We start from the raw sequence: 23424 nt of genomic DNA, 5'->3' as shown, positions 1-23424 counted from the left end.
AAGAAGACAGGTTACTGGGGAACATACTAGAATACCACCAGGAGTAAGTCCACCTAACACTATACATACAGGACCATAACACACATTCTGTGAATTCCCCCCATTTTACACTGCAATACAAAATAGCAATGCATGCAAATAGACGGCTTGAAAGAAGAACTGAGCTACCCTATTTTTAGCATTCTCCATCTTGTCTTGCTTTGCTCTGTAGAGTGTGTCTTGGTAAGTGGATTCCAGTTGATCATCGAGATTTATTAGCATGGCATTAGGGTTCTTCATTGCCATAAGAGTGTCAGCTGGAACCTGATGGTCAATTGCTTCATTAATGGCAATGACAGCAGCATGTACTGAAAAACAAGTCACAGTCTGCCAGTTAGTACCAAACAAATCAGCTTTGTTAAAAATCGAGAACTTATTTGAAAAGAGCAGAAGAATTATCTGGAAACTAACTGGAAAGCAAAAGAATTAACAAAGTACCTCTCATTTCATCATGGCTTTGTGTTCCGGAAAAAAAACCAGAAAGCAGCCTGCTTTCTAGTTATGATACTTTAAGTAGTTGAATCATGTTCCAGAAAGAAGAAAAAAAAATACAGAAGAGAAAGAACAAAAACATCTTCCCAGTCTTCCAAAAGGCCTATCAAAAGGACTGTACTAGACTTAAAACAGAGGGCATTAAAACCAACACTTAATTGATCTGCTGATTTGAATAATCAAACAAAACACTATTTTTCCTTACATGCTGCTTCATCCACAGAAAGTTCATTTGCTAGAATTCCTCCAATCTTGCTGAAGGCAGGCATCTGAATACCATACTTCTCCAGTTCAAGTCTCATATTACTGATTTCCTCCTCTGAAATATACATTAAAACAGTGTTACACAGGCTTAAATACATTAGCACTGCTATACTATTTGCTGCTAAAAAAAATTAAGATAACTACAATAGACTGCAATTACCATTTAAATAATACTTTGAATATCATTCAGTAAGTGAAACAAATAAATGAAAACTAGTAAGACACTTTGCACACTTTCCTAAAATCTACATTTTTTCCCAGAGACTCATATGGGAATATTCTGTAGTCTTTCTCACTAGAAAACAACACAAGACTCTGAGGTATCTCAACTGTGGTTGCCAGCAGGAAAACGCACAGGCAGTAGTTTAGGATTTTCTTTTTCCCCACAGAGAGACTACACTGAGAAAAGTGAACGGAGGGTACCAAGATACGCTAGGAAATAAAGTTTATATACCTTTTAAATCTGATGCATGCCCTCAGGCAAGAACGTCACTAATGCAAGACACAGAATTTGACACTTTTGCAAAAATTAAGGAAGTGAAACCTTGAAGAGGCATGTGAACATGAGACTTTGTGCTGGCATCTCCTGCAGCCGATCAGCTGGCAAATGCTTCTTCAGCTGATGGCACCTCTAGTTTAAACTGTCACAGGAGGTCAGAACTGCTTATCAAGTTCAAAACTGAAAACTCCCAAGAGGATGGATGCAAGGCTAAAGCATCTTACAACAGTGACATTGTTACAACAAAAAAAGTTATGACATTGTTATTTGCAAAAGTAGTGATTAGTGAACTGATGGCTATAGTTGCCTGGCTCAGAAGCATCCAAATCAAACCTTCTTCCTAAATTACTAGAAGTCCTCATAGCCATTAATGTTTAATTTAATTTGCATTTAGGGTATCAACAGTAGCAATCAGTTTAACAACTGATCTAGTAGGGTATGAGATAAAGGCAGCACAGGAGTGTTGGGGTTTTTTTGTTTGTTTTTTTTTACCTGTGAAGTCTACCTTGCCATATAAATCCTGAATCTGGGGGGCAAGACCCAGTTTGAAAAGGTACAGGCTAGAAAAGAAAATAAGCACATAATTAGAACTAGTAATTTTTCTGTGTGGTTCTGACAATGATACAATTTTAGAACAGATTCAAGGACAAGTAAGCCAATGTAACAGCTGATAATCATCAAGTGGGTGAGTTGACTCCCCTCTTCCCCCCTCAGCTGAACATAACTGGCCCACCGCTCTGAAGTCTTCAGGGAATTACAGAATGGTTTAGGCCAGAAAGGTACTCTCAAGTTTGTCTTGTTCGAGCTCCCTTTTCAAACCAGGTCACGTTGGATCAAGTTCCCCAGGATCATGTCCAGATGGCTTTTGAGTATTGCCAGCGGTGGAGACCCCCAAACATTCCAGGGCAATTTGTGCCCCTCCTTGGTCACCCTCACAGTAAACAAAGTGTTTCCTGATGTTGAGAGGAACTCTTCTGTGGTTCAGATTGTACCAGCTGCCTCTTGTCATATCATGGGACATCATCAAGAAGAGCCTGGCTTCACATTTTTGCATCCTCCCTTCAGATAGCTGCACACATTACTGAGACTGCCACGGCCCCATCTGTTATCTACACTGAATAGCCCCAACTCTCCCAGCCTTTCCTGAAGGCGATCCTTCTTTCAACTCTCTCCAGCATGCTCCTGTCCCTCTTATGCTGGGGAGCCCAGAACTGGACACAGGATTGCAGGTGTGGTCTCATCAATAGCGAGTAGGGGGGAAGTATTCACTAAGCTGATTTGGCTTATTAAAATGGGGTTAATGTATTCACCTAGGCCTCACAAGAAACGTAACTGTTACAAAGAAGGGATGAATCCATACAGCTAAGTACAGATGGGACTGAGAAAAGTGAAGCAACTCCTCTAGTTTTGCCTGTCACGCCAGCTCAGCACGATCACAGAATCACATAAAGGCTTGGGTTGCAAGGGACCTTAGAGATCATCTAATTCCAACCCAGCCCCCTGCCATGGGCAGGGACACCTTCCACTATCCCAGGTTGCTCCAAACTCTATCCAACCTGGCCTTGAACACTTTCAGGACGAGGCAGCCACAGCTCCTCTGGCAACCTGTGCCAGTGCCTCACTGTCTTCTTGGTTAAAGAATGTCTAGCTCTAACTGAGAGGGGTGAGAGGGTGAGAACTGGAATGGAAAGGTAGAAGTCACAACATACTTGACTGATTCTTTTTCCTTCGGCATCTCATTTAGCCACTGCCCAAGACAAAATACTGGCTTCATGGATCTTTGCTCTCACCTGGCAACATTGTTCTGTTAGAAAATTTGCCCTCATCTAGCCTTCAGTTCAGCTCTCTCTCCTCTCACCTTTCAGCTTTGCAGAAAGAGTTCAGAAGCAATCAGATTTTCTGTCTGGTAAGGTATGCCTTACCTGAGTGCATGAATACAATAGATACAGCGTGGCATGTTCTTGCGATCATAGATATCTGTAGTTTCTGGGTAGAATATCTAAAGACAAAACAAGGTTAGCAGCCTGAATGATATTCACTCTATATAGCCAAATCATATCAGTCCAATTCTTCTGCACTACAGTAATGAAACAGCCCACGAAACAAAACTCTTCAAGCTTCTCTGCCCTGGACCAATGTTTCTCCTACCTGAAGTGCCAATCCTGCCTTTTGTTTCTAACACCCACACCCAAAACAGAGCTCCCCTTTTCCTGCCAAGTTCTACACATGTGAATAGGTAGACCCTTTCTTCTGCGTGTGCACCAAGATACTGGGTCGTGACTTTGGTGAAAGCCAAGAGATGAAAAAAATAATTACAGCAGAAAAGAGAAAAGAGGATTTTGTTTGGATTAAATGGGATTGAAAAGCAAGAGAAGAGATAGTTTCAAAAGGAAATGCAGACCAGCACTGAGGTGCTCTGCATACTACATTTTCAGTTACCTGGACCCAAAAGCTTTCAGATGGTCTCAAACACAAACGTCTTCAAAGTTTAACAAAAGGGGTTAATACTGGAAGTCGCAATTAATTCAGAAGTACTGAAAAGATACATTATTTTCTAGCTATTGGAAGGTTCCTCGCTGTTGCCTATGAGCACAAAATAGCACTGCTCTTTCTGTAAAGACGAGCAACTAGAGGACCCTCAATTCCACAGCATCAGTTCCCTGGCTCTTCTGCATGGGAAAATACTTAAAGCAATGGTAATTTTTGTAAATGTACTGGACCCCAGCACAGTTTCTTTAACATCTTCTCACACATTTATTTCGATCCAAAATCCACTTACCTCTGATACTCTTACCTCATACCTGGCACTTAACATCTCTCTAACTCCTCCTCGTTTATTTTCACCTAACCACCCTAACAGCATATTTCAGTATTTCCTAATCCCAAATGCGTTTCTGTAAGATCATCATAAATCCCATGAAGGCTCAACCAGTTAATCACAAGTTATTTAAGAAACTTTGCCAAAAACGAAGTGTTTAATTTTCAAGCACATATGCAAAGAAAACATACACCAGATTAAACTGCGCAATGCTGGTTTTGGTGAGACTAAGCATAACATGGCTTACAAAAAACCTTGGCTATAAGCCAAACACTACCACAGTTCCATATACATTTTCAGGCGACTGTGTTTATTAGCTCAGGGAAGTTTATCTAGCCATTTCTCTAGTCAAGCCAACAATTCATATTTGATCAAGCTACACCAGGAACATTTCAACTTGATATGAAAATTTCACAGGGAAATCTGAAAAAATGAAGAATATAGTATTTTCTGTTGTGCTCCTATTTTTAGCATAGATTTCTAAAAAAACTTCCACAATCAAACTGTAGCTCAGATACTGTTCAAAAGAATGCAAGGCAAGAACAATGTAATGCAGATGTCATGCAAGATTAGTAATAATAAGGATATAGTACAGAAGGATTAATTATTTTACTCCTAATTGTTCTCACACACATAGCAGAATGAAATCTTCCAGCAAGTTTTAGGAGAGAGTTTCTACAGGGACATAAATCTAGAATTAACTAGATTGAGTGTGCTGATTTTTGTACAACAGCAAATGCTTCCACAGAACACAAAGCTTTTCTGAGATTATTTATTTATTTGCACGTACAACATAGAAGTTACCTTGGGGAGACCAATCTCAGACATGGCATTCAGCCACTGGATTACATTGTCTGTGTGTCGGAAGTGGAGACCAGTTGCCTGAAATAAAAACAGGCAGAAACAAGAGGGAGAGCAGTAAGAAACAAAATATCACAGCTGCCAAGAACAGCAGGGAGGCTCATTAAGACTGATGGTGAAAACAGCACTTTTACAGAAGTCAGAAGTCTTCTATACACACTTATATTGACTGTTTACGACAAATTATTTCACCTAAGTGCAAGCTTAGATACAAAGCTAAGAGTCCACCTAGTCCCTCACTTAATCATTATTCTAGAGTGAAAGCAGAGTTTTTAAGGTAAGACTAATATAAACTAACTTTCTGCTTATTTTCTCATACTACCTCCATGTGTACATATTCCTGTTTTAGATGTCTGTCTAAAGAAGTATCCACAGTCAACAGCACTCACCTTATATCTAGTCTGTTCCCTATCATAGATTTTTTTCACAGAAACCACCTTAGGGGAGAAAAAGTTTCCAAGTTTGGCCAGGTAGACTCCATTTCTCAATCCTTCTTCCAGCTCTGTTGTGGCAGGCAGCTCCTCATTCAAACAGGCCTCCATCCATCTGGAAGTGCAACAACAACAAAGCTGGTCACACGAGTGTATTTCCAATTTGTGAACACAACCCCATGCTAAACAAGCTTCATGCTGCTACTGCTGTCATACTCAAGCATACTATTCATTTAACAATAAGGGTTGAAAATGGATATAACACTACCACAGAATCTCTGTCGTTAAAATGCTAGTCAGTAACACTTCAAACAAAATATTAATGAGAAGTACGGAGTCCATCAGCCAGAGTTTCAAAAGTAATTAAGACACAATCTCATCTTCATGTTTCTCCTCCAGCCCATGATTTAGTTGGTACTGGTCTAGACATAGCAGCCATCCTGTCCTTTTAACTAACTTAAACCTTCCTCATGAGTACAGGCTTATCTCACAAGCATTTCTTTACTCTCATTAAGTATTTCCTAGTTATTTCATGACTTTGTGCCACTTACTCAAGCTCTTTTAACTGATGTCACAGAGAAGCCCTACAGTGTTCACAGAATCAAAGAACGGTTTGGACGGGACAGGACCTTAAAGCTCATCTCATTCCACCCCCTACCACAGGCAGGGACACCTTCCCTTAGACTAGATTACTCAGAGCTCCACCCAGCCTCGCCTTGACCACTTCTAGGGATGGGGCTTCTCTAGGCAACCTGTTCCAGTGCCTAACCCCCCTCACAGTAAAGAATTTTTTTCCTAATATCTAATCTAAACCTACACTCTTTCAGTTTGCTGATGTTGTCATCAAGTGTATCTTTCTATGTATTTTCTCCCACTCTATTATACATTTCAAAAACAGGGAAAAAAATGGAACAGGCATTCCTCTCCTCATAACAACTCATTTTCCTTTATCTTCTTGCCTTCCATCTCATTTATGGTGTCACGGATCCTCATGAAAAAAAAAAAAAGAATACAGCAAATAATTTGAAAAATCACTGTCCTCAAAACAGAGGCGCACATTGATATTTCTTCTGTACAAGCTATTGGAGGCTGTATACTGCAAGCTCAGCTACAGTTTCTTCTAAAGATGACCTGCTCCCTGGCTGCTGTGTTCTGTAAAAAAGGGAGCTGCACAACCATAGGCCACTTTCTAAAGCGTTTTACTTAGATGATGCCTCACTTGCAGCTGAACTCTAAAGCTCTTACAGGGCAGATGAGCCTTGGATCAATTAAGATCACAGAAAAGCGGCTTTCAAGACAATAGTGGCCCAGAACAGCAACAGTCCGTACTATAAAACAGAGCTGACAGTGTAACACAAATGAAGTTAATAATTTGGCTCATGGGGATGATAAGCCCACATCACTGGGACTGATCTGAAACACAGGCAAGTAAACAATCCTGCTTGAAAACAAAGCACTTTAAATCCCAAAGGAGACATGATTACACTACAGACTGCAGCGTGAGCCCAAGAAAAGCAGCTTGCAACCCAAAGCAGGACCCAAAAAAGCAAGAAGGAGTAGCGTTTATCAGGAAGAAAAAGGTTCTGGGAACACCTGGCCAACTTCTCCATATAAGCTACAAAAAACCCTCATTCTTCTGAAAACTACTATTTTCCCAGGTTTTGCTGCTTTCCTCTCAAAAAACTTAGTTGCTTTTGAACATGAAGTGCTAGAAAAATGCAGATAAGCAACTGAATATGTGATAGAGAGAAAGTATAACATAAGTTTAAAAATTCCGCACCATTACCCAAAAGACACTGTCACTGGCATATCACAGACCATTATAACCAAAGACTCCTAAGAGGACACAGAGCTACTCAAACCCTGGAAGAGTCTTAATCATATTAACAGCTTTCATAGTACCTTCCCAACTACCTTACTGGGAAAACAAACAAAAAAACCCCCACCACCCACTTTGTTCAGACTAGAAGACCTCAAATGGAAGTAGGAGTGACATGTGACCAAACCATTAAATTAATGCCTTACAGAAGGATACAGAGACAGTGAGTTCTGTTTAAGCATTTCGATAAGATAAATAGCCCATAATTAGAACATAAGCTGTCTCAATGTACTCATATCTGTTTCAACAGGTTCCTAAATGGGTGTTAATATAAGTACAAAACTAGAGCAATTTACATACAATAACGCTCCCCCTTGGTGTAGCACTGCTTAACCATTTGCCAGGCCAGAGGACAAAGCTATGTTTGCAGAAAACATTTTCCAGTACCTTTCATATTTAAAAGCCCACATACTTGTATTAAAATTAACACCTGTCATTGTTAAAAGGCAGAAATAAATGTGGAATTTCCAGGTGAGCAAGAGGAATGTATTTCTCAATGAGGGGGGAACCTGGTTGAGGGCAACAACCTCTACTCCCTTTAGACATCAGGCATTAGAACAATATGCCACCGATAAGCTTTTCAGAGAAACCTGGAATTCTTTCTGCTACTTCAGCAGTTTCCACTACACTCCCTCCCTCTCACTAGCACAGAAAAGGTAGTGTTTAACCCAGAATGAATTCCTCAATCAAGTTTCATCACATGACTGCATAGGTAACACTGGATTCTACAATTTTACTGAAGCTAGCTCAAATAAAGTATTAATTGCACCTTTCCAATCTGTTAGTCCTACTGCTACAAAATGAAAGAGGCAGGCTATTTGCCAAAAATCACATTCCTCAAACAAATCTTCAAGATGTGACACACACTCACACTGTGGGTACAATTTGAAACACAGTAATCTTTTTGCACTTCCAAAATGCCTGGAGCATCAAGAAAATCAACACTGGATACCTTTATGGTCTAACTCTGTCAAATATCATAATGCTGATGCAAAAGTTTTGTCCATAAGAAAATAAATGAAAAATTTACTCTTCATCTGCCAAAGTCGACACATAAAACTGCAGCAGTAAAGACCCAAAAATATTTACATGCTTCAGTTTTTGGCAGTTAATTAGCTAGTTTCACAATTCCAGGACAACTTCGTTTTGAAAAACAAGGACCTATAACATAATGAACCTGTCCCTGTGTTGAAAAGGACTTTTATTTAGGTGGAAAGTAATTGTTTCACAGGATTTCTAACATACAGCAAATGATATAATCTTTCTCAAGTAATAAGTTGTGCTAACATCTTCTTCATGTGGCTGCTGCAACTGGAAAATTTGTCAAGAATCTGGCCGATGGCAGAAAACAGGCAAGAAGAGGTCAGAACTCTCCGTCAAATGGAGTTTCAGCAATCACAGAATAACCACCAGTCAGAAGTTGGAAACCAGCCAGTGAGCAATGCTAACCTGCCATTCAATTCATATTACAAAAATGACAAATTATGTCACGTGAAGACTTTCAGAATACCTAGCATTCCACTCAGAACAACAATACGTCCAGAAAGAAAACTGTGTCCCTTTCCCTAACTCTCCACCAGCTTTGTTCACCCTCAGGGTCAGTATTTGCATAACACATCAATGTCTTTACTGCATCTTGCTAGTACCCTGCACTGACACACAGCATTTCAAATATTATCTTTTGCCTGAGAACTCATCCTACAGAAACAAAGCTCACAAAAGGAGACTAAGGGACACCAGCACATTCCAGACAGCAGGTGTCCAATCTAAAGGAAGTCACCAACAATACTTATTTAGAATTCCACTCTTCCAAGATCATATTCAAATCCTGGGGAGGGGCCGGGGGGGGGGGGGGAGAGGAGCACAGGAAGGCTTTCACAGTGGTGTAACAATCAACATCCTGGGAAATATGATCACCATCAAGAGATATCGTGTTCAAGATCAGTCACTTACAGTCTTCCAAAGCAGATAAACCTGAAATCACACCTGTAAACGCACAGGGCTTTGCTGATATCAGTATAACATATTAAGTGAGGTACCTCCTAAACTATTAAAATTACACCAATAATTACCATAAAACTATCAGGATGGTAATTTGAAATATTCTATTGAGCAAGATCTGTTTCCTAAAACACATTCTGACTGTTCACTGGTTTATAATTCTCTAGTTCTCTATGAAAAGCAGCATTCTTAGTTTCAATATCAACTCAAAATTTAAATCTTTGTCACCTTCCCCAGAATAGAAATGCTCTTGCCTTCAACTAGGTCTAAAGCCAGTATCTATTGAACCTGTAATGTGGCAGATAAGCACGAAATGCAGTTACACCCTTGTATCAACAGCATAGCAAAATACGACAGACCATGCAGAAGGGGGAAGCTGATTGTATTTGACATAAAAACAGGAAAAAAAACCCCAGGTTTCACTCAATCTTATACTCAAAAGCACCAGAAAGCATTTGGTGCCCAAGAGTCTGTCCTGCAATCAGTCAAGCAGGAAAAAGATGTTCATGCTGTCCATCTAGCAGTGGGCCATTACACCTGGCCCAACAACAAGCATCAGGAGGTCCAGGACCTGTTGCCCTGACATGGAAGGCGAGAGATACCAGTCAGCAAGTTCTCCTCACATCTCCTGGGCACTTCCTCAGTCAGAAACCACATGCAGAACTTACAGGTTACAGATAGGCCTTTTCATACCCCTTGGTAGCAAACAGTGATGATTATCTCTGCCTTGTACCATGTCCATGACTTACCAGTATTTGTTCACTGTGCTGAACACAAACAAGTTGGGGTCTGGATGACCAGCTGCTAATCTGGGCATTTTTTAAAGACAGGTCATTCCACCTGTTGCCTGTGGTGCCTTCACATCCAGACGCTTCTGTTCACATTCATTTAGCCCTTCTACTGCAATTCCCACACATTTGCCAAGGAAAAGATGCATGGCCATTGCAGCATCATAGCAGAGGGAAAAGTGGCCAAAGGGCAGCACCTTCTTTCCCCCCCACCACCAGGGTCTGCATAAGCCATCAGAAAGAATGTACAAAGCTATGGCTTAAAGGTTTTTTCACCGCTCAGTATTGACAACATCACAGGTATTTTTTAGACAAATCATAGTACTCATTTTATTGAAAGAAGAGGAATCTCATGATCCAGCAGATCATTCATATGTAGACGCTATCTCAAACCTCTTTAGTTCAGTTACAATTGCAGACTTAGCAGACATTCTCATAGAGCATGAAAAGAGAAAACTTGGGAGACAGCCTCAGCTCTTCATCCGGTTCACCTGAGCAAGGACGTTAGACACATGCGGAAAAATCCCCAACAAAAACTTCTCTTTAGAATAACTTATTCTATCAACTCTGAACAAATCAAGGAATCACCTCAGAAGATTAAAGATCTCTCAGAGAGGTAATAACAACCAAGTAAAATAAATTTATCATATCAGGAGACTTCTCTTCTAGAAAAGTAGGTGGCTATTTAAATGTCTTTCAGTAAGGTTTGTACAGGAAGAGTCACAATCTCTCAAATGGAGAGCTAAGAAAACAAGCATTGCCCACAGCTAAAAGGTCCCAGAACATACTCATTATGCACACAGTTCAAAGATACTAAAAAGCAAAGAATTAATGAGTAACACAGGCCAGATTTTTTCCAGTGATTGACGTACTCTCCCTGGCAACAATCAGGTGAACCAAAGACCGTATTAATACTCTAGCATTTAAATCTTTACCCTCAGCCCCCCTTCTTAAAAGTAAGTATGAGGTTCCTCTTTCCTCCCTTGCAAACAATGCCAACAAGCTGCTCTTGCTGATGAGGATACTACGGCATTTGCCATGTTTGCCAAAAAGATTTGTCATTTGTCCTAGAGAGCTTTCAGATGAGTACTAAGCCAACAGTCATGAGGACCTTAATTATCATATACTCAAAACCATCTTTCAAGCTAATTGCCATCATCACTTTCCATTAGAAACTAAATAGGCCTAAATGCTTAGAAGTTACAGCATCGATGAAGTTACCACACCTTAAGACTAACTTAATTTCTTGTAAATAAGGGTTATTAAGGAGCACTCCATAGTACCAATACTCAAGAACTGTTAATGGCAACTATTTGCTTTGGTTATTTGGGGCTGCTCTCTTCTTACATTACATACAATATTCCTTCAGAAACCATCCTCCAAACAGAAAATCCCTGGTCTCCAAACTGAATTCCGTACAGTTGTTTCTTTCCTCCTCGCCTGCCTTTCATTACTATTTCCAGTGAGTCATTAAAAAAGTATCTAAAGTAAAGCAAAGTGAAGCAGTGGTATTCCACCACTGTCCTCTCCCTACCTCTCTCCACCCACTTCTCAGAAAAATACAGTTCTGAATGTGCATTCCAAGACACTTCCAGTCCAGACAGCCACTCCCTGCCAACTGCATGAGGTCATCAATGAAACAGTACAAGATCTGTAGAGAAATATCTCCTCAAGTGCAAACAGGAGCCGATAAAAGCACCAGATAAAGTGGTGAGAGTTAAACAGAAGGTACTTCAACTTATAACTACTGATAGTAAAATATTACCTATGAATATTCATGGTATTCAATCCAATAGGGGACTTGCATTGTATCTGACAAAAGCAGAAAACAAACAAAAAGAAATCCACCACAAAACCACACACATGCAAAAAACCCAATAACCAACCCCAAAACCATTACTTGACCCGACTTACAAGTTGAAACACGAAGAAATAAAGAAAAAAGTCTTGATTAATCTGGAATAAAAAGAGGAACTCTGTTATGTCAAACAAGAAAAAGTTCTGCTATGTCAATTAGTGACCTTCTGACCCACTCACCTGATCTAGAGGGGTAACTTTTGGTGGGAATTATATAAGTCATATTCAGTCAAATGCCAGTTTCTGGAATTCTGTGACTTGGATTATACGTGAAGATATCAGGACTCCTCACGCACAAATACATTTACAAATACAAACATTTATGAAGGAGCTCATTTGCCTCTTGACTCTGCAACCGTAGAAATCCAGTCGTACTTCAATACTATAAATGGTTCAAAAATTTTAAAAAAAGTCCTCATTCTAAAGTTAGAAAATAAAAAAAAATATTTCTGAAAGGAGTCATAAGTTTAAATTAAATATCAGGAAACCAAACAGATATAATTCAGAATACTCAGACTGTCTCCCTTCTAAATGTGAAGACCTCATCAACAAGAGGAACACCTTCTTTGGCTTTACATTACAGGCTACTGACAAAATTACTGCAGATGTTTTCTAAACATAACTAATTCCATCTTTAGATCTTTTTCAGCATGCAATGCTAACCAGCAAATATTAAAGAGAGGATCATTGTGATCTGATAGATTAAATATAGACACAGGCCATCCTGCAAAAAGCAAAATAGCTTTCACATATCACAACTACAGAATGTCTCATATCTAGTCTGTGAACAGTTCAAGATCCACCACATTATCTTTTTCTGTTATTTACAAAATTCTAGTAATTTCCTATGCTTCTGAGGTAATACAATTAATTGCTAATAAAATCGCTGAAAGACACAAAAATGCAGTTGGACTGAACACACTCTGGACATTCAAATATGAATGCAAATGGAAATACCTTTAAAAGCTAAAAGAAATCCCATCCCAACGAGTCAGGTTTTCCTAAATTGGGGGCGGCGGGGAAGGAATGGGAAAAAAGAATGAGCTCAGAAATATCCAAAACAATCCCCACCTTTCTTTTTCTTTGAGGGACTCCTGAGTTACATTACAACTCTTGCTATCTTGAGATTTACAATAAAACAAAGCAGCAATAAAACCACAGCAGTGGTTCACACCACCAGGACGGACTGTGGCACTCTGGGCTATGTGCCACAGATTGCTCTACCACCTCATCCTCAGAATCCTCTGAGAGGTAGTGCCCTACAGCTTCAAAACCCATAGGAAACCTGTCTGTGTTTAATTTGCACAATAATTTAAGCAGGATTTAAACAAGATATTTTGCACATGATATACTTACCTGAGGTACACTGAGAACCATACAAAAGTAAGTGAGAAAGCCTAATCCTGCTTTTCTCAAACTACCTTTCTAATACCTAGCGCTCCATCACAGCCCTGTTCTTAACCAAGGCTCATAAGACACATATTTTAACTGAACTACCTCAGTTTTTCCAAGTTCAGGTTAGTAAGACAAAAGAATCAGTGTAATTTATCCCCTTTTTGAAAAATCTGATTTGTAATGAAGAAGCCTCTTGAGACTAATCCTGTGTAAAAGAGCAACTATCACATTTCCTTCACAAAAAGATTTAAGCTGGACTATTTTAAGCATCTTCAAACAAGAGCTCCTACAGCAACTGATATCTACACCTTTACAGACCCTGATGAACCAGCTTTACAAGATTACTCACAGAATAAGCTTTGCAGAGCACTAACTCTAGATGTGTTTAATCTGTCTAGAAAGAGGTGTCCTCTGTAATTCTTCCTTATCATTCTTCTGGGCACCCTACACCTCTGAAAATAAGAAACCTCTTGAAGCAAATATCAGATGACTATGCCAAATTCTGAGAGACAATGATATCCAGTCAAACACTTTCAAACTAAATGTGGGAAACCTAAAAAGATGAAGACCAGATTTTTTTTTTTTCTTTAAACATTAGTTTTCTTGTAGGAAATCTAGCTCCCCAGTACACAATTTAGGTTTACTTTTTGCTTCAAGACGGACAAGTCATCCCAGTCAAAAAAAAAAAAGTGCTCCCTACCTTAAGAGAAAGCATGGATGAGGGTGAAGGGAAAGTAATTTACAGAAAAGCATCAATAGGAAAGGTCCTTCAGACTCTACTACACAAGCACAAAGTATTAATTTCTTTCCATGATTTCATCAGTTTACACTAAGCCATCTTCCAATCTGTCAGAAAAAAGGGGATTACCACAAGAATATAGACAGTACACTTCAATCCTGAACTGATTAGATCCACAATATAGAACAATCATCATCCTTTCCTTACTAAATAGGGAATATTTTCTACAAGAAAACCCCAAAATGAGAAAAAAACCCATAGGGACAGATTCCATCCTGACGCATTCTAGAAGAAACACACTGCTCAGGCAAGTTAAACAGTTACTGGAAGCAGCATAATCTGGGCACTAAAATGTTTACGCTATACTAGGACATAATCTAGAATGAAAATATTTCCTACTATCACAGTGGAAACACATGGTACCATCACCCACAAAGTCAGATGAGGAAACAAGAGAGCCAACAATACTCTCGTTGCACTTGGAGAACTAAAATATTCCACTATGAAAGACAAAGCTTGAAAAAGCCTTTGCCAGATTGCTAAGTGCTAATTTCATGAAAATGCCACAATACCCCAACAAGTACCCTACATAGGAAAAGAGGCTATCACACTACACTGATGAAGAATATTATAGTGCACCACCCTGACTTCTTGATAAGAACTACAAAAGAAGGTCTCTCGAGTTGCTTCTATTCCAGATAAATACACCCTTACCCTTCTGCGAGCATGAGCTGCCATGTCACAACAGAACAGAGTATACTCTTATAGTTTTATCTGCACTGCCACAGCTTTTCTATTGGACTACTGTGATTTGGAGACAAAAAAAAAAAAGCAAACCAATCCAAACAAACAAATAAACAAAAATAGAACACAAACCATAAAACCTGAAGTATTAAACAACACTTATTAATAAACCATTTTATTCAAGAATGAGGCATCTAGTTGACACACAGTACAGGAATCCCTCTACTCACAATCTTCATTTTAGCTCCAAATTTCATTTCAATGTCTTTCACAATCTTGAGCAACTTAATTGCACTCTGCCTCCCTTTCTCCAACTAGCAAGAATAATTCCTGTTTCGCAAGACTGTTGCACATTAACTGAAGTCAAAAACTGCTAAGTAACAAGAGAACAACAGTGACAGTGAAAAAAAAAACCAAGACAGCAGGGTGGAATACCACTAAATAAGAACAAGTTATTCCTCTGCTAATGCTTCTGATGTATGCTCCCTAGCAGACAGGTACTCCAAACAACTTCAAGAAATACTCGAAGTTACTGCACATTTGTTGTTACATCAGACAGTTCAGAAATCCAAACTTTTCTAAATTTTTCATTTCAGTATGAAATTAGGTGCTGCTGCTGTGTTAGGTATTTTTGCCTGAATTTTTTTGCAAATCTGGGCAAGGAATTGAACAGAGAACCAGCACCTCCTCGAGCATTTACTCTGAGGCCAATGACAGGAAGAGTCCACAAGTGAGAGATCTCCTCCTTGAAGAGGCTCCTTCAAAGCTTGTGCAGTGACCACAGTGCAACTCCTCTCTCCCGGTTTGCCCAGGACTTGCTCCTGATGATTTTGGATTCAAAGGGAAGAAGTTATTTTGAAATATAGTCAGATCTTTCTCACTACTTCAAACTTCATCCAAGTCCATACAGATGGAAAATTATTATCTGCTAGTAACTAAGCAGTCTCTCTGAATTTGTACTAGTGACAATTGTTACAAAGCACTTAAAAGACTACAGCATACACTGAGTGTTCCCTGCCCTTTCAAAAATATACTATACATTCTTGGCAAGGCAACATAAACTATTAAAATCTTGGAATGAGATCCTTCTTTATACTCTGCTAGAAGTGAGCTAGTAAAAACTCAGCACTTCCTCCTCATTAAAATCGCTACAGCTGAACACGTCTGTCTTGCTGAGGAAGAACTACACAGATTTATATGAAATTCACCACCCAGCCAGTCAAAGTTTTCTAGCTCTTAATTCCATATCATCTTTTGAAGGACAAAGGCAGACTGAAGTGTTTAGTGAGCCATAACAAAACATACTATGGCTTTTTCAAACATGCGTTTATGTATGTCTCATTCTATCTCCATGTACAGCATATATGATTTAATGTTAGCAGAAGATTTTTAAAAATACCAGCAGTAAGACTTCAAGTACTCATTAAACATGGAGATGACACAAAAGCTACACACATGCTGGAAGACAGGAATAAGATCGAAGTTCTTTCAATATTTTAAACAAAGATCAGGAAAGATCCAACTCAGCAGGATCAAGTGAAGGGTAACACACTCAGGAAAACATGATAGACCATATAAACACAAGATGAGGAACAAATTTCACCAGCACGACTACAACAGCAAGGTGGCAACTCAGCAAAACTGTATTATATCTTAATATCATGAAAACACAAATGCCATGCAACAGTGTACAATACTAGCAAATCTACTGGGGTACACAAAATAATCCCTGCACTCTTTAAAAGTATGCATGCTAAGACCCTGTAGGAAAAGTTTTCTGTTTTGGAAGTGCACTTCCAGAAAGACACAGAGTGCATGGAGAGAAGTCAGAGCAATCCAGGGAAAAGTACTACAGACTTATTAAAAAAGACACAGAGAAATACACAAGAATTGTGTTGTCAGTCTAAGAGAAGATAAGTCCAAGGGAAATACACTGTTACAATTTAGTTTTAAAGAGGCTGCAGTTAAGAGGAAGGGAATAAGTGTTTTTGATGTCCAGTGCTAAGCAAGGAGATGATACTGCACTAAGATACAAGTTAGACAACAGGGAGAACCCATCCAGTGCTAGGAAAACTGGAGCAATAGAGCAACAGAGTTCTTGTCACAAAGTCTTCAGGAACGTGTTAGAAAAACGCATTAGGGGTTGGGGTTTTTTTTGGGGGGGTAGGAGGGGTTCTCTGGTTTTGGTCAGTTGGGTTTTTTTTAGTGAAACTATATAACCACTAAGAAACAGAGACAAGAGGTAAGATGCATCCAAATTATTCCCTTTACCAAATGTCACAACTTCTTTTAAAGCACCAGCAGTTTCAAAACCACTTATTCTTACCTCTTTGCTTCCTCCAGATGACAGAGGTATTCATAGGCTACATTCTGGCGTCGTCTTTCATCCATTTCCTCTGCTGTTAATCTCTCATTATCCAAGACAGCTGCAAATAGATAAAACATATTTCTCAGGTGGTTGAAGATTGAATATAATTGAACGGGCATATAAAAAAATCAGATCCAACCTCTCCCACAGAAACTCATCCATTTTTTTCCCCAATTCAGAAGAATTAAGAATCTGATGATCTGTTCTTTACTAGTATCAGAAGAAACCCTGTTTCCTTATCCTCCTCACATAAATTTGTCATCTTCCTTCTTTCTGATTTCACAATTTGACTGCTTCCATCTTCCAATTTCTTAGAAATGATCCTTCATTCTCTTATTTTCTTCTAGCTTTGCCTTTGTCTTCCTCAAAGGCACATCAGTGACCACATGTCCCATCTGTCCTCTGATTTTGACAGCAAAAGACTAAGGAAGGACAAAAATATATATTCACATTATATAATCCCTTCTGTATCTTCATAGTCCACCTCTAAAAGAAGACAGAAATGCTACTCATAGTCCTCATCTGGAAGGGAATCCTTCAGATCCACAACCTGCATGTCATCTTTGGATCAAGCTGAGGACCTACATAAGGGTATACGCCTAAATCTTTCAGATTCTGTGTGTTTAAAGCCTCAGTGAAAAAGTGTACTTTTCCCATACTTACAGCTAAATATGTCTCATGTTAAAAAAAAAAACCAAGCACACAACTTCTTAGGTTCTATGGGCCACTGGACAAATAGGAAATGTCTCATACTGTCATTAATTAAAGGTTAGCTTATACCTAAAATGCTTTCAACAACTATCTACTGTGCACTTATTGAGACCCCACCAGGAGAACTGTGTCCAGCTCCAGGGTCCTCAGCACAACACCTGTCAGAGGTGAAGAGCAGGTCAAGAGCAGGTCAATGAAGATGCTCAGGGGGCTGGAGCACCTCTCCCACAAAGACAGGCTGAGAGAGCTGGAGTTGTTCAGCCTGGAGAAGAAAAGGCTCCGTGGATACCTCATTGCAGCCTTTCGCTACTTAAAAGAGGGTTTATAAAAAAGGAGGGAGAAAGGCTTTTTACACAGCCAGATAGTGATAGACAAAGGGGAACAGTTTTAAACTAAAAGTGGAGAGATTCAGATTACATGTTAGGAAGGAATTCTTTAACCAAGAAGATGGTGAGGCCCTGGCACAGGTTGCCCAGAGAAGCTGTGGCTGCCTCACCCCTGGAAGTGTCCAAAGCCAGGTCAGACGGGGCTTGGAGCAACCTGGTCTAGAGGAAGGTGTCCCTGCCCATGGCAGGGGGTGGAACAAGATGATCTTTAAGGTCCCTTCCAATCCAAATCATCCTGTGATTCTGTGAACTACATGCAAGTGATGAGGTATCAACTATAGCACTTGGGATCAAACAAGATCGTGGTTCAAACTGCAAAGGAGCTTTGGAAACCAGTATGGAGTACCGCAAAAGCATCATTCTGATTACTCCAACCTACCCCGAGTCACGTGAGCTGAAAAGTGTCACAATGCACAGGGCAATGCCTGACAGTAGGGAAAAGTTGCCTCCTCTCCCAAACCCTCAGACTCCATCCTGCCTTCTTTAAACCGGCCCTCCCTGCCCGCCCCGGCTTCGGGCGGCACCGCACGGTCGAATCGACTGCCGCTTTGACGCGGTATCGTAGCACCGGTGTGCCCTCATCTCGGACGGCAAGAGCCAAAGCCTCCCTCTCCACAGCAAGCCTATGACAAGGTGGTGGAGGTGTCGGATAGCAGCGGTGTTTCGCCCGGCAACTCGGGTGTGGTCGCCGGAATCGGCGGGAAGGCAGAAGGCAGGGCCGCCCCCTCCCCGCCCGCGGCGGACATCTTGGGCGAGGCTCGGGGCCCGCCCGCGGCAGACGACGGCGGGACAGCCGTAGGACGCCCCTGCGCTGTCCACCCACCGCCTTCTCCCAGAGCTCATCTCTAGCATCCGGGAGGGCCGTCGAACTTGGACGGGCTCCCGCGCCACAAGGCGCCCACCCCCGGGGCCCGCGAGGAGAGCCGGTGGGGCGCATCGCGCCCGCGGGACAGCCCCGGAGCCCGGGCCCCGCGGCTCCCCCCGTGCCTGCGGCGTCCCAGCCTCCCCTCCCAGTGTGGGACCCTGGAAGGTGCGGGCAACCTGGGCTGGGCTGGGCGTCGCTTGGCAGCCACGCGGATTCCCGGACTCCGGGCGCCCCGGTACTCACAGCCATAGTGGGGCCGGGACACGGCCAGCCCGTCCACCTCCTCCGCCGCCATGGTGCTGCGCTGGGCCGAGGCTGGCGCGAGCTGGGCGCGGCTGTTCCTCTTCCTGCCGCACCGGGTGTGGCGGGGGAGGAGCCGCCGCTCCGCGCTCTCTCCGTCTGCCCGACCCGGTCGCGCCCTGGCCGCCTCCGCCACCTTCGTTCGCTGCTGGAGCAAAGCGACGATTTGTCTTGCCCTGCCGGTCGGCCCGACGGACCCCGGCCTGGCCACCCTGTCTCTCCCCGGAGTCTCTCTCGCAGGGCCACCGCCCTGGCCCTGAGCCTTCCCGTCAGCCCCATTCGTAACACCCAGCTAAACTCTGACCTAAACTCTGCGGAACACAGCCCGTGTCAACCTAGCCACGACCCACATCTTACCCTGTCAGCCTTTCCAGCCTCCTTACACACAGCTCGGCCGTGCCAGCCCCACTGCGTGCAGTGCAGCCAGATCAGCTCAGCGTCGACAGTCTGTCTGCCTTCCTCACGCTGCTGATACAGGCTTTTCTAGGACCTCTGCTCCTGCCAGGCTCCCCACCTGCATCACCCTTCTCGCCAGTAAAATCTGACCTTGCTGGATGGAGCTCGGCTCTTTCATCTAAACAGCTTTGCTGACCAAACCATGGTAACTCACCTGAAATGTCAGCCACAAGTTTAAGCAGGGTGCCCCAAAACAACAGCAACGTTCAGCAGCACTGCCACGGGAGAGAATCATGCCCTGGAAGTTTCCTTCCCTTCAACATGTATTACTGTTGCTTTGCCTGGTTCTTGTTCAAGAGTCAGAGCACTGAAGATGCCAGCCACCATGTGTCTGTTTTAATTAGCCCCATGAATTTCACTGCCAGGGCATAAGTTTACTACTTAGGCACAACTTAAATAATGTGGTAGACAAATAGCCTCTATTAGGAAAAGCATCACCAACAAGTAAGGGAGTTGATCGTTCCCTTCTTCCCAGTACTGGATTCAGTTCCAGCCTCCCCAGTACAAGGAAGACATGGAGAAAATAGAACAGTGAAACACAGAGCAACTGATGACGAGCTTGGAGCATCTGACATATGAGGAGAGCCTGAGAGATGAGGTGACAAGAAGCAATGAGCAATGGACTGAAAAATATGAAAGTCCCAAATAAACATAAGAAGAAATACTTGTATCCTGAAGGTGATCAAACACTGGAACAAGTTGCCCAGAGAAGTTGTGGAGTCTCTGCCCTTGGACATACTTCAAACCTAACTAGGCATGGTCCTGGACAACCCGCTCAAGTTTACCCTGAGCTGAGGAAGAAAGGTTGGACTAGAGACTTCCAGAGGTCACTTCCAACCTCAATGATTCTGTGAGCCCATCAAAAAGTATTTACTCTATATACATAGGCAACTAGCGATAGGACAGGAGGACATAGTCTTAAGCTGTGCCGGGGGAGGTTTAGATTGGGCATTAGAAGGAATTTCTTCACAGAAAAGTGATTAGATATTTAAATAGGCTGCCCAGGGAGGTGGTGAAGTCACCGTTCCTGGAAGTATTTAAGGAAAGACTGGACATGGCACTTAGTACCATGGTCTAATTGACAAGGTGGTGTTGAGTCATATTGGACTCAATGATTAGGTCTTTTCCAATCTAGCTGATTCTGTGATTCTGTGATATTTAAAGAGTCTGTATGAAAGAAAGACACACTTCAATAGTTACAGAAATAACTAAATCAGTGAATGCCAGACATAAATTACAAAACAAAAGGGTTTATAGTGAAACAATAGGTCTAATTATTAACATTTACATTACTTCACATGTGGCCACTTCGCAGTTATGCAATGAGAAGACATTTAAAATAATGTTTATATGTAGACTATGGAGTGCAGGACTGGTTTTGTTCCCCCTAAAAATGTCGTAACATTTTTGTGCAGTCCCACAATCTTCCCTCAAAAAAATCTCATAAATTTACTCTTTCCTGTAAGACTCATTCTGATAAGAAAAGTAAAACATGATTATTGCACATCATCAAAGAATCTGGCTGAACCTCTTCAAGATTATATTTAATGGTTCCTATAACAGCTCCCCTGACTTAAGATTTCTGGTCTTTTGTTATTGCCTCTAACTGGTTTCTGTTAGGATTTGTGTTTCTGTGTCTTTAATTTATCGCCTCTCCTGTTTCTTTTTTTTTCTTAATGTTGAATAAGCACTAGCCAGATGGCCTTACAAATAATATTACAGAGGTACCTATTTTTATCTAGTTTTGTGAATGGTGCTGAAAAAAAGTGTGTTTACAACATCTGAAGACTCTGAATCTGATTCTATAGTCACTTAAAGATACCCTACCTGCAGGCCTCCACTGAAACATAAGGAATCTCTTAACCTCTTCAAATCTTCCTTGAAACAGGATTGTATATACAGTTATCATACCTACCTTTCCAAAGTTCTAGAGTCTTGTAGTCCAAAAAAAGATTGTGAAATAATAGCATATTCATACAAATGTCCACTGAATAATTGTTCACATGTATCCTCATTTCTGGCAAAGCAAAGTCTGAAGATTGAGTAGGATCTGCCCTAGGTCCCATTTAGCATTAAGAATTTCAAGCTATTTCTTACTCTTTCTTCAGCACACATGAAGCTGACAGCTGGAATAACATAGGTCTAATGCCACTCCGCATCTTAGCATCCATCATTCTGATGATCTAGCTCATCATTATTAATAATTTTTTTATTATTTTTTGTGCTTCTATCATCTACAGCCAATCATGACCTTTCCCTTTAGGGCCCATTAATTCTGAATAAGTTTAGCTCTTACCTTCTATGTCTGGAATAACATTTAGATACCTGTAATTTCCTCTGTCTTCTCTAATGACCCAGTTCTGTTTCTACAGGGTCAGAATGCCCAGAACCTAGAAGGAGCTATCTTAAGTGAGTAGGTGTATACATTTAACATATATATTGGGGGAAAAAAACATGTGTGTTTATGTCATATATGTATATATGTATATACATGTTAACAGACACATACACATATGACTCCTATTTCTCATATACTTCGTGAGACTTTTTTGTATGTGGTTGCATGTTAGGCTATGGATTGCCAAGAGGAAAAGTTGCCTTTTAGCTCCCAGCATCAGATCAGAATTATGGTGGTCAAATGAGACAAGTTACTGACCTGATCTTAAAAGAAAGAAACAGCAGGGATAAATACATACAAATATCCCAACACACAATCCCCCGTTGCTAGTTCACAACTGTGCTCAGTGCTAGCCCAGATCACTCCCACAGCCCTGACCCACCCATATATGCAGCAGAGAACTTGGCATGAAGCTCTGGAGAAAATGCAAGGGACCAGCTGCACAGTTGGGGCAAGAGAATGCAGAGTGAACCCATCCCACATTTCCAGTGCACCAGACAAGCCAGGCAAGAAAAAAAGGAAGTCTGGCTTTCAAAATGGGTATTGCTTCCAGACTCTGCTTTTGCATCCTGACCTCACTTCAAATGGCCCACAGCTTGCCTGGGATGCACACTATCTGCAGGATTCCCCAGGGAAGACTGAGAGCAAGTGACTCTAACCCAAATCCTGCCCAGTTCTGCTGATACTCACAATGCAATGCTAGGACACACCAACAGGCTGCTGGAATAGCAGAGGAGTCCTTACTCCTTAGAGGCAAGTTAGGAAGCTCCCCACCCTGCATGCTCATGATAAAATCCTCTCCTTCCCTTGTCATGATAGTGGAATATGGACAAGCTCTGTACTGGTAAAAAGGCTTCTTGAACTGGAAAACAGTGCACTTGTCCCCATGCACCAGGTGCAGTTTCTCTTGAAGGACCTGTAGAGTCCAAGGAAGCTCCACAGCTACCTGAAAAAACAGAAGAAATATGGGTAATTCAATATTCATTTTGTCTGTGATACACACTCCCTGTCTTTTCATCTGCTTTGTAATGCTGACTTGTTGCCCCTGTATTTGTTCTCATGCAGGCTACCTAAAAAGACACTTGGGGAACCAATAAAGTAATTTAAGTCCTGAGCAGTCCACAACACTTAGC

At 41.3% G+C, this 23424-nt stretch overlaps 1 protein-coding gene across 1 annotated transcript in view; it reads right to left on the bottom strand.

Moving 5' to 3' along the window:
- IQGAP1 (IQ motif containing GTPase activating protein 1) overlaps positions 1–19610 on the bottom strand; it is a 56018-nt gene extending 36408 nt beyond the window's left edge. Inside the window, exons 1-8 of the mRNA XM_064669456.1 lie at positions 19381–19610; positions 17134–17233; positions 5363–5519; positions 4917–4994; positions 3217–3293; positions 1787–1854; positions 737–850; positions 169–347 (exon numbers count right to left, since the gene is read on the bottom strand). Coding sequence (XP_064525526.1) covers positions 169–347; positions 737–850; positions 1787–1854; positions 3217–3293; positions 4917–4994; positions 5363–5519; positions 17134–17233; positions 19381–19432 — 825 coding nt within the window. The 5' untranslated portion in view covers positions 19433–19610. The remainder of the gene's footprint in view (positions 1–168; positions 348–736; positions 851–1786; positions 1855–3216; positions 3294–4916; positions 4995–5362; positions 5520–17133; positions 17234–19380) is intronic.
- Between the last annotated feature and the right edge of the window lie 3814 nt (positions 19611–23424).

The sequence above is a fragment of the Pseudopipra pipra genome, chromosome 12 (assembly GCF_036250125.1).
Source record: "Pseudopipra pipra isolate bDixPip1 chromosome 12, bDixPip1.hap1, whole genome shotgun sequence".
Lineage (NCBI taxonomy): Eukaryota > Metazoa > Chordata > Aves > Passeriformes > Pipridae > Pseudopipra > Pseudopipra pipra.
Note: the sequence above shows the minus strand (reverse complement) of the source record. Positions and strands in the feature narration are given on the sequence as shown.